The 15,582-nt window shown below is 24.5% G+C and overlaps 2 protein-coding genes and 1 long non-coding RNA gene across 8 annotated transcripts in view; 2 read left to right on the forward strand and 1 right to left on the reverse strand.

The window, feature by feature from the left end:
• Positions 1 to 10,690, forward strand: part of LOC114121293 (voltage-dependent calcium channel subunit alpha-2/delta-3) — a 42,286-nt gene extending 31,596 nt beyond the window's left edge. For all 6 annotated transcript variants that reach the window (XM_027983550.2, XM_027983551.2, XM_027983552.2 and 3 more), the window contains one exon: positions 7,805 to 10,690. In XM_027983550.2, the coding sequence (XP_027839351.2) occupies positions 7,805 to 7,900 (96 nt within the window). In that variant the 3' untranslated portion in view covers positions 7,901 to 10,690. The remainder of the gene's footprint in view (positions 1 to 7,804) is intronic.
• LOC114121295 (cathepsin B) lies at positions 815 to 4,924 on the reverse strand. The gene is made up of 6 exons (XM_027983557.2): positions 4,723 to 4,924; positions 1,937 to 2,167; positions 1,615 to 1,815; positions 1,398 to 1,545; positions 1,204 to 1,314; positions 815 to 1,093 (listed from the first exon to the last, which is right to left on the reverse strand). The coding sequence occupies exons 1-6, from the start codon at positions 4,840 to 4,842 to the stop codon at positions 882 to 884; spliced, it is 1,023 nt and encodes a 340-aa protein (XP_027839358.2). The 5' UTR covers positions 4,843 to 4,924; the 3' UTR covers positions 815 to 881.
• A 937-nt stretch (positions 10,691 to 11,627) lies between the features above and the next one.
• Positions 11,628 to 15,296, forward strand: LOC114121284 (uncharacterized). Its single transcript, XR_003592188.2, has 4 exons — positions 11,628 to 11,830; positions 14,481 to 14,554; positions 14,624 to 14,789; positions 14,978 to 15,296. It is a non-coding gene; the product is annotated as an uncharacterized LOC114121284 (long non-coding RNA).
• The last annotated feature ends 286 nt before the right edge of the window (positions 15,297 to 15,582 follow it).

Below are 15,582 nucleotides of genomic sequence, written 5' to 3' on the forward strand. Positions count from 1 at the left end.
CTTTTTTTAAATGTAAAGTACTCAGAAAAAAGTTTTTATAATTTCATTTATTAATGATTTATAGTTAGGTACGGTATCGAATTGCCTGGTGGGCCTCAAATTTTGATTTTGTTCGTTAACATGATGCTTTACGAATATTGTGCAATTTTTTTATATTCTTAGTATACGTATTGTATACGAGTATAGGTGCGATAAAAATCAAATTCTTTTCATAATATTGAAGAGCTTTCCTTTTTACCCACTAGCTTATATTTTTATAAATAAATATAAAAACCTTTTATTATGATTTTAATATTAAGTTCATTTTATTCGCTCGTGGTATGGCCTGACGCTTTTTTTGTGGATAGTTATGATTTTAATCATTGCGAAGCTTCTATAAAAATCATACAATTTAAATATTTTAATTGTAATAGCATGCAATATGCTGACACATTGTAGTATTAAATAAATAAAAAATATATATATTTCAAAATACCTAGCGATTTATATTACTGTTTTATAAAATAATCATAAATATATGATACGATGAATTTAACGTAGACTTCAAATGACGACATCTCACAAAACACTAATTAATGTATTTAAAGTGAAGTACTCTATTTGAAGTGGACTGAATGCACCTTACCAAAATTAAATTGAATAACCGAATTATAAAATGAAATGATTATTGAAGTTACAGTTAAACTAATAAGTTACCATTCAGTTATTGACTTAATATTATTATTTTCCATTCAGTATTTAAAAATATAATAATAACGATTGTGTTATGCCATTGCACAATCAATTATTTCTATAATAGCCAATAAAAACGATATTTGAATGATAACAATTTTTTTTATTTTATCATAAAATATTTAACATTGTTTGAACTAATGATGCATTTAATTAGTTACTGGTACACCACCAGTAGTCGAATTATCGATTCCACATTCATTTGTGCCTCGTCGAATTTTGAAAAGACCTTGGTCACCCCATTGCTCGTTCCATGAATTCATCATCAACCAATATGGGGTTCCGTATTCTTCACCCCATCCAATCAATTTTACTGCATGTCCTCCTAAATATGAAGCATTTTCCGATCGAACGTAAACTCCTAGAATTAGTAATATTTATGTTAACGAGTTTAGGAATTTCAATAAGTTATTCAAACAAAAATGTATGTATAAATGATATAAAAGTTGATTGCAATGATTATGAACTTACCTGACTTGTAACTGGGGAAATCGTCATAAACGTCGAAAGATGCTTCAATGGGACCATAAGTCATAACGTCTTTTTGGATACTTCCATATGTAAGGTAATACGAGTCTCTTGCTGAAATAATAATTTTATTGGTTTTAAAAACATATTATATTTAAATAATTATATAATAAACATAATATCTGAAGAAACCGTACTGTATCTGTGGTCGTCATCAAAATCAAGGTCTTGATCTCCGTAACACATTCTTGTACATCTATGATTTTGTTCCATCGGTTTTCCAGAGCAAGTATTGTTTCCATATTCATCATATGGGCAAGGAGGAACTCTGTATGGTTCACAGCCCTTAAAATATACGAATGAAAAAATAAATTAAAGTATATATAAACACTTTCCTATAGATTATCTGCTTACCTCTCCTGATTTATACTCTCCTCCAGTGACAAGACCGTGTTTCTTAAAACGTTCCCATGCTTTTATTGGGTATCCTCCATTACAGCCATATCCACACTTGTGACAGCAGAAAGTTAGTTCTTCTGCGGACAATAATTGATTGAAATCTCCGTTGGTAGCTACACATAGACGGTCAGCAAACGCTGAGCTTGTAGATAAGGCCTATAAGGGAGATATTAAGTTAAATTAATACTGGACTTTTGTCTCAAACTAACTTATAATACGTATAATATAATATCAATTATTTATATATATTATATTATAATATAATATACCAACATACCCAACAACTTCCACAATTTCCTTGGTCTCGGACTTTTCCAATAGTCGTACAATGTCTCCATTTTTTCCTTGCATCAAATTTCTTTGGAATTCTGCCAAAAAGATTATCATAGTTTTCATCTTCTGATTTGTACATTTTGAGGTTAATTTTGCTTGGAGTTTGTACACCTTTTGATCCTAAGAGCTTTAAAATGTCTTCTTTCGGTGTGGATGGATCGAAATTGAAACCAGCCTAATTAAAATAAGTACATTTTGTATTTATCAATCGAAAATATTATTAATTTTTTATTTTAAATTAATGAAAGTATTGAATAAAGGTAATACATCATTTCTGCATAGAATTGTTTTCCGTATGTAATGAATACTATTGAATTTTAATTTAACTCATTTATTACAGTGATCTACTCGATCACTCACACAGAGTGTAGTTTAAATTCAATCTTTCACAAAGCAGAACGATATCTAGTTTTAGATTCTGAACAAAATTATGCATGTATTGATTTTACATTGATGTCTGTGTTTTTTTTTAGTGTCTATGTACACGATTACTTGTCGAAATAAGGCTTCAATTTAAAACTTCAGGGGTAGTTTTTGGTTTTCGATTTGAATATTCTTAATGCATTATAAAGGTCAAAAGTAAGAAGATTCCAGCAGTTTTAAAAAAAAATCGATTTTTTTATATTGTTGTGACTAATTATGAATCATTGTAAAAACTCAAAATTTTCACCAAATGCTTATATTAGTTATACATACACAGTTAAATTTTAAAATATTTAAGCTTTTTTTTGAGCTTTTTATAGACAACTGAAATTTTCTAACTATTTTTGTTTGAAGTATCTATAAAAACAATTTTGGTGTCTAAAAATCTTAAAAATGTTATACAAGGGTTTTCATACCTAAGTCTTTCTTATTGTAGTTAAAAAAAAATCAAATATCGTTTGTCACAATTTTTTTTATAAGTGTTTAAAGTTCAAATTTTTACGAAATAAGTCAACATCACGAAAATTTACAAGTAATTTTGTAGTTGAAAATTCATACAATTTTTAGTACCTATTTATATCATAAGGTTGAAAAAATTAAACATAATATTCTTCATAAGGTTACCTTTAAATATCTATAAAAAAAACTCAAGTGTCATTTTTATAGAAAAACATGTTATGACGCTTTTGAATTTTCAATTTTTATGAAGTCGCTAACGATAACGATTTATCTTCTAATGATTTTAAATATTTGTTATTATTCAAAAAGTGTAAATCATAAATAGGTACTTGAAAATATCACCAGTTATTTAGATTGGAATTTTTTTTACATAATTTAATTTACAAAATATCTTGCGCATTTAAAGGCTATTTATAAGTATTTGAAATATTTGTTATTTTATAAATGTCTACAATTTTTTTTGTTTAAGTTTAAATATTTTAAAATGTAATACAAAGTTCCTCGTGAGTTAGTCTTATAGTGATTCAAAAATTATAAAAATACCTAAGCAAATTTTTTTCATTAGCGTTTTAAGTTCAAATATTGAAAAAAAATCATGTGTGCATTTTTGAAAATTATTTCGTAGTTAAAAATTTATGAACAATTTGTATAAGTAGTTAAGAATTGAAAAATTAATACAAGATTTTCCATAAGTTTACCCTATAATAAAATAAGCAAGCGTTGGCCAATTAAAAAACTTTATTTTTTTAAGTTTTAATTCTTAGAAAATCCAAATTTTCCCTGGTAAAATAACGATTTACTATCAAATAATTTTAGATTTTTATTATAGGTAAAAGTTACTAGTAGAAACTTGCAACATACAACAGTTATTAACATTGGCATTTTTAAGGCATTCAGGTGATTTAAACATAAACCACCATTTTCACCACCTAGTGGAAAATATATATCCTAAACTGACAAATCATTTCCTTTTAGAATCGTTTTTTAGGTATCATCGTATAAAATTTAACACATCTATTACAGTGATCTAATCTATCCTGATGTCCAGTTGATACCTACTGCACTGTATAGCGTTACCCACTTGACCACGCTTTTTTACATTTAAATTCATAATTTATTTAAAATTTCTATGCATATTTATATAAATATGATAATAATGAGTTAAAAATTTGAAATTTGAATATATTAGGCGTATGAAAAACATAGTTTATGATGATATCGAAAAAAAATATACTTTGTTGTTCTACATAATTTAAGCTTTTTTATCTATAATTAATAAGCAAAAATAGTTATTAATTAAAAATTTATTTTATACTTACTGTAATTATAAAAAATAATAATGTTTAAAATATATGATTTATTTGACAATATTGAGTAGCAGTTCAGTTATTCATGATGTATAATTAATACATTATAATAAAATTAATAATTTCATCAATAGTATAAATATTAAAAATCTTTTAATCTCATGAAATCGTTTAAAAAATATATAAATGTTACAATATTTAAGTCATGTACCTACATAAAATATAATTATTAGTTAGTACTGAAATAGATTTTTTTTATATATTATAGTTATACGTACTTATATGTTTTATTTTGTTATAATTAAACTGTAAATTACTGTACATTTTCAATTATAAGCTAAATTAATTTTTAAACACTTAATTTATTAACATCAAAATAAAATAATTAATTTTATAGAGTATGCCCAAGTATAAAAAATGATAAATATGTGATTCAACAAAATAATTGACTTGAACATAAAATACCTTAACGCACAATGCTTAATATAGGTATCAAATAGAAATACGACTAAAAATATAAAATTTATGTTGTTCAACTTACCGTCCATGTTGATGCTTTTTCATTGATTTTGTTGATGTAGTCTTTTTCCAAAAAGTATGCTTGTTCTGTCATATAGACACTGAACAAAATAACAGACAATAAAATTAATACCCTAGCCATTATTGAAGTTATCTTGTTTAAAAAACAAAATGAATGACAACTTGCAGACTACTAGTACAGCCGTGTAATGTGTTTAATTTTTCAAATATTCACCTCTTATATACACGTCTTGGAATACTCGAATGAAATACTTAATATTTTATCCTTAAGTTTTTCTCAGAAGACTATTGAATATTTTGAAGTGTTGTTGTTATAAATAATACAAATACATTTTTTATTTGAGTCATTGCTTTTGATACACTCAGAGTTTTATCAAACGTTTATAAATTTTGGTACCTAATCTATAAGTTATTGCCAAATAAATATATACATTCATAGATATTTTTTTTTTATCTGAAATTAACATAAAATATTAGAAAAATGTTAATAATAATAACTACTTTGTAAAATATTATTGTTGATTCGTTCAATATGTACCATAAGGTATTTTATGATACTAGATACCTATACATTATAATGTAGGTATTATTTAAAAAAATAATAAATTTGAATATTATTTCATTATAACTCCACTCCATTTATTAAAAAAATTTAAATTCAATTTAGTCGATATATATATATTTTTTTTATAAAAAAACTTAAAAGCTACAGCTCTGTTATCGGTTTATAATTTTTAAAATCTTTTTTATTTTTTTCTGATTGAGAAATGAATATACACTATACGGTTTTATAAGAGTATTGTGAAATTGCGAAAATTACATTTTAACCACAAGTAGAACCTAAAAATAACTCAATGTGAGGAACTTTCTATTAAAATATTTAAGTTTTTTAATAGTAAAAATAATAAATGTAACAAAGTAAATCTAAAATACTTTAAATGTCTATAAATAACTTATAAAAAACCAATCTAGTTAAATCATATCTAGAAATGCTAATATAATATACTCTGTCAAACGAAATAATATGCCAATTCTGTCTATCGTGATCAGTTCTACTGCTAAGAAATACTGGAAATTGCGTATGGATGAGCAAAGAACCAATTTTCGTTGAACCGTGGCATGTTTTATCTATAGACAGAATAAAGTAATTAACATTTTTCAATTATTTTTAAATGTAATGGGAATTTTAGTAGGTATCTATAATCTCTCTCCAAGTACCAAAATAAGCAATTTTCTTCCAGAAATCGAAATATTTTAGAACACATACCGGTACCTACATGTTTTTTATACTACATAAAAAATATTCTCATTTTCGACTCTTAAAGAAAACTATGTATGACCATAATAGAATGAACAGTTCACAGTATTATGACAGTCACCACGGTTGTGGTATAAATTATTGACAATCGAGGTAATTATTGTACATGGACATTCAATATATTAAGTTCTAGCAGATGATATCAACTTTATTATTCACAGGTTTCTTGTAACTTTAAATGATTAGCATAGATTTAATCGTAAGTTCCAACGATCATCGTTTTTTCCGTAAATTAGAATCCGATATCCGTCGATTGTTAGTGGGTATTTAATATTATAAAATGGAATTAAATTAACAAATAAATAAGAAAACGTGCTTAAAAATGCACATTAATTAAGTAACATTATTGGAACCTAGATAAAGATGTAGAGTATCTACGTTTAAAAATAGACATAGCTTCAGTAATTACATTTACAATTATGTATCGTGACAGTAAAAAATCACATTAATTATTTATTACCTAGTTTATTAATTTATTAACAATAACGAATATACTATCGTGTTTCATGATTCGTGCTGTAGACGTAAATGCTATCAAATAAATCGTTGCACTATGAATCGTTTACATTTGCTAGTTACTGCTATTGTTGTATTATATGTGTGTAATTTTATATATCTAACGTGTAATGTACAATTGGATAATATAATATAATTAGTTTATTAACTATCATTGATTTATTTTGAATGTTTTGGTGAACCAAAAAAGGATTTTCGATTTAGGTGCAATTGTAAAGTTCCCCACAAAAAAGTTAAAATTTAAAAATATTGTTATTTTGTGTAATATGAATAATTTTTAGTATAAGTTTGTCTTATTTCAGAAGTTCATATAATTTTATAATGTTTATGTTGATTTTTCAATTTAAAGAAGTCTCAAGCCGCATAATCTCAACAGCGACACGCTAAAATATAATATAAAAATAAATAAGTTAATTATTAAATATTAACAGCCGATAAAAAAAAAAAAATATATATATAAATAAAGCGCTTACTAATATTCGATCATAATATAATAATCACGTACCTATCTACTTGTGTTTCAATAACTAATAAGTAAGTCATAACAACGTTTACTTATTATTGTTATAATTATTGATATTATAACTGACAGACGATATAGATGAAGTGTTAGCGTCAGTCCAACAATAACTTAAATTTTTTTATAACGTTATTTTATTATGTATTTATTATATACATTATTATAATTTTTTTAAAAATGTATAGTTATTAAACAGTTCCTGTAATATTTTTATCAAATATTATGAGTTTTTATATCTATATAGTTAAAATTAAAAAAAGTTTGATAAAAAGCAAATATATAATAGAACACAGATACATTTTATTTGGTCAAAAAAAAAAAAAAAATACAATACATTATGCCTGCATTACAAAATGGTTAATTTTTGTTAAACATTAAAATAAAATAAAATAAAATAATTTATGATTTTAGAGGCAATATTAATAGAATCAATAAAAGTTATAGATAATAGAAAAATAGACGAGCTAATATTGTGCTTACATATTTTATTTGTGTTTTTTTTACTTTAGTGATTTTTTAATATTTAAATAGATAGGTTTATAATTCAACCAGGTAATCATTTGAAGAGAGGTTAATTTTCAATTGAGGGCCTGCAACTGCTAAGCTACATCTTATTCTCACCAATATGAACAATATTGAACAATATAATATTATCATATAATATTAATATAATATAATATCATAATAATATTACGTGTTTTTTAATCGATATTTCTTTTTACTTTCTAGGAAATTGAAATCAAACAGTGCGGCTCGAGTTCGGCGCTACTCGTCACCTCATACTTAATACTACTAAGCATGGTAACCGCCATATGGATAACGTGATCGTCGTACTTCGGCTGAACGATAAATTCCTCAGCGTCTACGGTTTTACGAATAATTTTTAAGTGTATGATAATATTGTTATAATTTTTTCTTCTTTTTTTTATAAAAGATCTTTTAAACGGTTATTTTAATTTATATTATTATATTATTCATTTATTGGCCAGCGCTCGAATTTATATAAGTGCCCCGCTAAATTGTTGTAATAATAGTATTTGGCCTACATACTTATACACTTCACATATTCACATTATGTGTGAATTGTATACATTTTATTTATACATAATATAATATATTATATATGTGTGTATGTATAATAGATTTTCTGTTATATATATAACATAATATAATATATATATATATATAATATGTATGTAATATAAACATAACTATACCAAAATATTTTTGTACGTCAAAAATTATTATGTATCTACTTGGGAATGAATTTAATATGATAATTGATAATGATATAGAAAAAATAGACAATAATTTGTTGGTAATGTGCAATCGTATTGTCTATAATAATAATAATAATAATAATAATATATAATAAATTTATATACAACACATGTTATAGATAATACTATTATGAATTATGATAATCATATTGCCCGGCGTGGTGCAATGTTCAGTATGATAATATACAATAATATAGTATACGGTAAAGTGGGTTCCAAATGTATTTCCATTAAAAAAAAATTAACTGAAAATTAATTGATTACGATTAAAATATATTATGTTGTATAATATGATTTAAATCGAACCTCGGTAGACTAGGCCTATATAGGCCACATAGGCCTATTATATCCGTTAAGTTCTATATTTCTAAGAATTTCCCGAGAATTTTTGCTAAATTGTACCGCTCATACATTGATATTCGAGTGTTTTCATGAGATTTTTTTCTATTGACGCGATAAATCAATTGGCCTCTTAAACGAAAAAAAGTATAGTGTATCGTCACCAGGACAATAAATTAATAGAAATAAGGTATTAGATTTAAATAATTTAGTATTTTGTTTTAAAATTGCTAACGATTTCCTCGATTCTTCCAAACTTTCTCGAAGTCTGCTATTACAAATGTTATTTATACCTAAATATATTTTATACTCCCTTTTCGCTTGCAAATGTTTAAAAAATTATAAACAGAGAAATAGATAGTAAATTTTACCTGTGGAACTCCATGTATTCTATACTATATTAACATATTATTATCTACCAGTGAATTTATGTAGTTCGTAATTATTAAAATAAATACGCTATTGAGTTTTTCATCGTTAAAAAATTGCGTCGTTTGTTTTTGTGTATTATACAATACTATTATTATTATTATTATTATTATTATATAATTACGTGTATATAAATAATAGTATATTATATTAAACTATTTAATTATTGTTAGAGTCGTTTAAGTATATTTATATATATATTATATGTATATATATATATATATATATACGCGTGTGTGTTTAATATTGTTCACACAAATGCAATTGTTTTTTTTTTTTTTTTTTTTATTGTTAAATTCTTATTATTGTATTCTTCTTTTCGTCATGAATTTTGTATTTATTTTTGAAATCATATATTATTATAAATTAATGTAATAATTTTTTGTTTATTATGTTAGCACAAATTTGTATAAAGTAAACAAATTGTATCTCATAAAATTTATATCGATCTAAAATTTCGAATTGTGCAATAGTTTAAATGCGATATTTATACTTGTATGATAATATTATCAAGTCGTTGTTTAAATATTATATATTGCTTCTTTTCACCAGTCGATTTTAAATCTTTACTGCACAATAAAAACACGCGCTAATATTATGGTTTCCACGTTAATTGAAGTATAATATTATGAAATCATATTATCATAAAATTAAAATAAATAATTAATTCGTTTAAAATAAAAAAATATACCACCCGATATTCTTTACATATTTTAAACGCACATTTAGAAAATGCTACACTTTAATAGCGCCGTTAATCTTCTTTTCGGTTTTATATATCGTGTTTAATATTTAATATTATTATTATGATTATACCTATATTACTACGGTTTATGAATTTTGTAATGGGTTACCGATGTTGGCAGTTTATTGTTGCACCAATGTCACATGTTTACACCAAGCACAATATCCGTGTAAAATGTTTTGAATTTGATTTTAATTTTAAGACAGATTTAATGTTTTATTTGTTTGATATTTTAAAATAGTAGTTTATAGTATAAATCATAATCTGAAATTGTTGTTAAAAAAAATAAAAAATAAATAAAAAAGTGTAGGCATAGGTATTTTTTGGCCTAGTATTAGTTGATTAGAAAGATTTTTATTAGAGTTTATCGCTATTCAAACATTATTATCGTTTACAAAACACGTTTTGTATTAGTTTGATAGGCAAATATTTGGTTTCTTATCCTAATAATAGATAATTTTTTTTTTTATTATTTAAAATGTTAAATTAATTTATAAATATAAGGGTTGACCTGTCAGTCGTAAATTGTATTTTTTTTTTTGTATAAATAATTGTTAATTTTTAAGCTTAACGATTTAGAATAATTATTGTCATAGAACTTAATGTTTTAATAACTCAACTTGGAATGTTCATTATTGTACGAACGTTTACTATTTTTAAGCATATACGTACATACATGCATTCAAAAATATGTATAACTCATGTCTTCCAGTAACATATTATGTTAATGTAAAAACTTTACAAAAAGAACATAAAATCGCTGTCAGTTCTTTCAGTTTTTTTGTAACAAAATTATTTATTATAATCAAATAATCATTATTACATTACTATCTTTGTTTGTTATATCCATCCTACACTCACGCGCACACACATAAACACATAAGCAAACAACGTGTAGGACACTAACAGAAAAAAAATAGACTATCTATTATAAGGGTACGTTTGATAGTAATTAGTAATTACTAATCAAGTCGATATACCTACCTTATTGCTACTTGATTTTTTTATTAAAAAAACTGAAATGTCGCTCTAATTCACGAGGTATATATTAGATATATATCGACGTCAAGTGTACTACGTAATTGTGGAGTACTTACCTGTAACTTATAAGTTAGTGAGTGATCGTAATAAATTTAATTTAAATTTGATGAACATTCATTACATTGCATATATTATAATAATATGACAGTGAATTATCCATTATTTATTATTCAAAAGGATATATTTTAATATAATTTATTTATATTATTAATTTATAATACGTACAAATATTGTAAGCTAATTTTCAACAAAAGATTAATATCAGTATTAATTAATATTAATTTATCAATAAATTAGCGTGACTTGATCATACGTAGGTAGGTACGATCTTTTACGGTAAGAAATTTGACAGAATTTATATGGACAGTGGTACCTATTTTAAATATCGCTAATTATTGTGAACCAAAACGTGATACTTAACTATTATATCGCACAGTGCAGTAGTTAGAGGGTCATTGGGGTCGAAGAAACGTGACACCCTTCCAAATGTTCTATCTTGATAATTGACGGAGACAAAACATTCGTAGGTTGATTTTTGAAAACGTGTTTGAACAAACAATCAATTTTTTGTTATCTTGCGATTTCATTAACATGTGCGCCGCTGTATTACGTGCGTAGACAGTTTCGCAATCCATGTCTAACTGCACTCAAGCTAAATTAAGTTATGACTAAGTTTCGATAAGCGTGTGTGACAAGATATACACATAGGTATTATCTGAGTTTTTAATTTTTCACATTATTATAATAAGTCACATCTCTTAATTTCTGTAAAAACAGTGTAACTAGTGTAATACATGCATGCGTAACTGTGCGAGTTAACTTTATTTTAATTTTTAAGTTTTTGACTCATCAAAAATATAAATCGAAAAAAGGGTTGCAAAATGGATACTAATCTATTGTATATTTAGTACAATTGTCACGGTAATAGATGTATTATTAAATTTGAATTCAATTACATCAGTAGCATAATTTTAAATATTATTTGCATGAAAACCTTGTGTTGCTCACTCGTTCGATCTAACCAAATTGACTTGGATCAATGTTTGAATAATATTTATTTTTGCTTTTTAAGACACCTATCATAAGAGTTTGGATTAAATATTTCGATTGATAACTTAGGACTCCAACTTGATTTGCGCTCTCTTACGTACATCCAGACATAAATTCAATGATGCATCTTTTATTTGTAAATTTTTAAATAATAAAAATATTTTAAAATATGAACTGGAATGTTTCTGTTTTAATACTCATTATACGACTACTTTTTATATACCATTCCATTTTTAATCATCTAGCTTTAATGAGTCTATAATTTCTATGTTAAGTGAATGCGGCATTTATGTTTTTGATTTTGATAGCAAACTTAAACCATGCTGTTATTGTGAATTTGTGTCTAGGTTTTGAATAAATAACTGCAATATAAAACTTAATTTTAATATTCTATAATAACTATTATTTTTTGTTGTTTATTTATATCATTGTATGTACTTTCTTAGCCCGAATATGCTTTACTGCTTTAGTATTAATTAAATGAATAAACAATTAAACATCTATTATTGAAATATAAAATATTTGCATCTCACTATTTTCAGTATTGTTTCAAAAAGCTTATCGAATAATTTATTTGATTCTCATAACGTAAATTTATAGTAAATATACTTGTTTAATATGAATAAGAGTTCAGTTATTTTGAATCCTCATCAAGATATTACTATTTTTGCATAATAATTGAGATTGGACGTACCTACTACGAAGTGGTTTTTTCGAGTAGGTACTTGTATATAAAACAAACATAATAGACATATTTATTGAACAATAAGAAACCAATTTTGATATTGAATCACTTGAAAAGAAAAGAAAGCTTAATAATTATGCGCTTTTGCTCAATAAGCTACCTAATTCTTTGAACGATTGTTTGAGTTATTGGGTTAAGTACCATTGAACGTATATCATGTTAAATGTTAATGCACTCATACATCACAAAAATTCTATAGACACATATACGATCTACCTACCTACAGCCAAAATTTTAGTCAATTTGATCTGATTAATAAAATGTAAACTACAGGCATTTGAAAAACACATTTTAATTTTTTCAGTGATGAATTAACCATGTTAAAATCATTAAACCACGAATAGATCAATAAATAATAAAATCAATTATTTAAATTTATAATAATATTAACGTAAGCATAATATGTTGTATGTAGATTGTAGGTGGATATCTACTTACTGTATAGTGCTCAATGTAGGGCGAATATTATTGTTTATAAAAATATAATATTATTATTTATATTATATTTACTAAAAATTGAAAATTAAATATTCATTAAATTTTTACATCAATCGTGGGGGTGTCCTGCGCCAACATAATATTATATAGATCGTATATTGTTTATATGTACGTACGTAATTTTATTTATGTAATTTTTTTAAAACTTTTAATATTAATAAAATTTATAAGTTATAACAGATCAATTATTTATCTAAAACTTGATATTTGTAAAAACAAAAAAATACAATGATTCAGAATACAATAATTCTTCTTCGGAATATGAAAATATGAAATTAAAAATATATTGATAAAAATACAATAAAAATTATAATATTATACCCATTTACATTATAAAAGAAAATCGTACACGAGAATGCTATCTAGTGGATGAATTATTAACCCTCATAAACTCACTATTAATTCTTGAATTTCGGATGCATTGAATAGTTTAAATCTGTAACACTACATTGACGGTTACCCAAATGGCCAATAATCCAAGAAACAAGAGCTAAACTTTATATACAAGTCAGTTAATATTTTAATAAAATTTATTTGACTCATAGAGTATGAATAATTGACTAACAAAATACCGAAATGTAATTTTGGATAAAATTAAATTCACTAGGTAGGTATGTACAATAAAATAATTTTTTTTAATACGAAATTACTACCCTACTTCATAATTGTTTTTAAAAGGTTGTACATTTTAATATACTTTAGTACCTAAGATGTAGTTAAAAAAATTAAAAATATTTATATCAGTCTTCGTTGAAGTTGTTCACTCAGTAAATATATTAACTGTTTATCATGTTTATTATTAAAAAAAATTGTGTACAGTGTCTCAAAAGTCCTGTATTACTCTAATCGTAATATTTAGAAAATGACATAGTATATTTATAAAAATATTTATTTATAGTCTGTTCACTATATGTATTGATGCTTGATACAGTGATAAAATAATTGTTAAATTTAATTGTAAGTGAAGTGTACATAGGTATACAGTGAAACCTCGATAACTCGAATCGGTTGATGACAAAAAAAATTAAGTCATCGAAAATTCGACTTACAGATAACCTAAATAACTCATCAATGTAAGGCAGGGGCCAAGGCATTCCTTCTAGTTATCGAAAATTTGATTTATAGAGGTTCGAGTTATCGAGGTTCCACTGTATTATATACATAACTTATAAAAATGAAATTTTAATTTAATAATGAGTCATGGTTTAAAATAATAAATATATTTTTCAAAAAAAAAAAATGAATCATTATTTTATTACACGGGTTAAATAATTACAGATGTAGTCGTTGTGCAGCTTGTGGCTCTTGAACTGCATATTTCATCGAAAGGGTTTTCAAATAGAGGATATTTGGTATTATCGTACAGCTTTTATGAGTAAAATACATAGGTTACCATACCAAAATGTTTGTGTTGTCAATAGGATTCGTGGAAGAATTTAGTTCAATGCGTAAACACACAATCACAGAAATACCAATGGTACAAAATTGTAATCCACTGATTGTTGTCCATTGTTGAACAAGTATGGATAGAACTGGCCTCTTGAAGTATTAATTTATCTTCTACCATGTGTATTAAATCACAATCAAGTATGAGTTAATTTTGTCACGGAGAAAATAGAACTATTAAACCTTTGTAAATGATTATGAAAATTATAATTAATTGTAGATTATTATTTTATTTCAATTTGTATTGACCAACAAATTTGACTTAAAAAATCAAATTATTTGTCCTAATTTTTCATGATAAAATAATTATTGATTAATGTATTTTTTAGGAAATGGACATAGATAAAATTATATGACTGGCTTGACACCACCAGAGCATGTTTTTTTTGAGGACTGATCAATATAAACTGGTATACTCACTAATCATTTAGTTAAAATTATGAGTAGAGTATGATTTTTATACTCAAAATACAAAACCATACAGGGTCTAAATGTTGAATAAAATAAGTGTGTGTATAATGTATACATCCAAATTGAAATAGAAAATTATATTTTTTAAAGATCAAAACATTTTATGGTATTTTATTATAATGCAATCAATATTAGAAACATAAAAGAATCAATGTAATATATTTTATTTTATTTTTATGATGAATTTAGTTCATTTAACAAATATTTTATTCCTATAACACTAAAATTTTATAGATAATATAATATTATTATTCAATCACTGTACCGTAACTGCTAAGAATATAGTTCTTAGTATTATAACTTATAAGTAAATAATTTAAAGTTATACATTCTATTAAGTATTAAATACTTAGAAATGTAAGAAATTAAGTTTATTTTAATTTTAAACTATTATTATTCAACTTAACATACTCTTTTCATAAATATCTTTAAATGAAGTATTATGCTTATATATATAATGTTA

The sequence above is a fragment of the Aphis gossypii genome, chromosome 2 (assembly GCF_020184175.1).
Source record: "Aphis gossypii isolate Hap1 chromosome 2, ASM2018417v2, whole genome shotgun sequence".
Taxonomy (NCBI): domain Eukaryota; kingdom Metazoa; phylum Arthropoda; class Insecta; order Hemiptera; family Aphididae; genus Aphis; species Aphis gossypii.

Coding starts and splice junctions, on each gene's coding strand:
- LOC114121295 (XM_027983557.2), bottom strand. CDS start 4,842: ATGGCTAGGGTATTAATTTTATTGTCTGTTATTTTGTTCAGTGTCTAT. Junction 1,816..1,936: donor GAAATTGTGGAAGTTGTTGG/GTATGTTGGTAT, acceptor TCTCCCTTATAG/GCCTTATCTACAAGCTCAGC. Junction 1,546..1,614: donor GAGAGTATAAATCAGGAGAG/GTAAGCAGATAA, acceptor GTATATTTTAAG/GGCTGTGAACCATACAGAGT.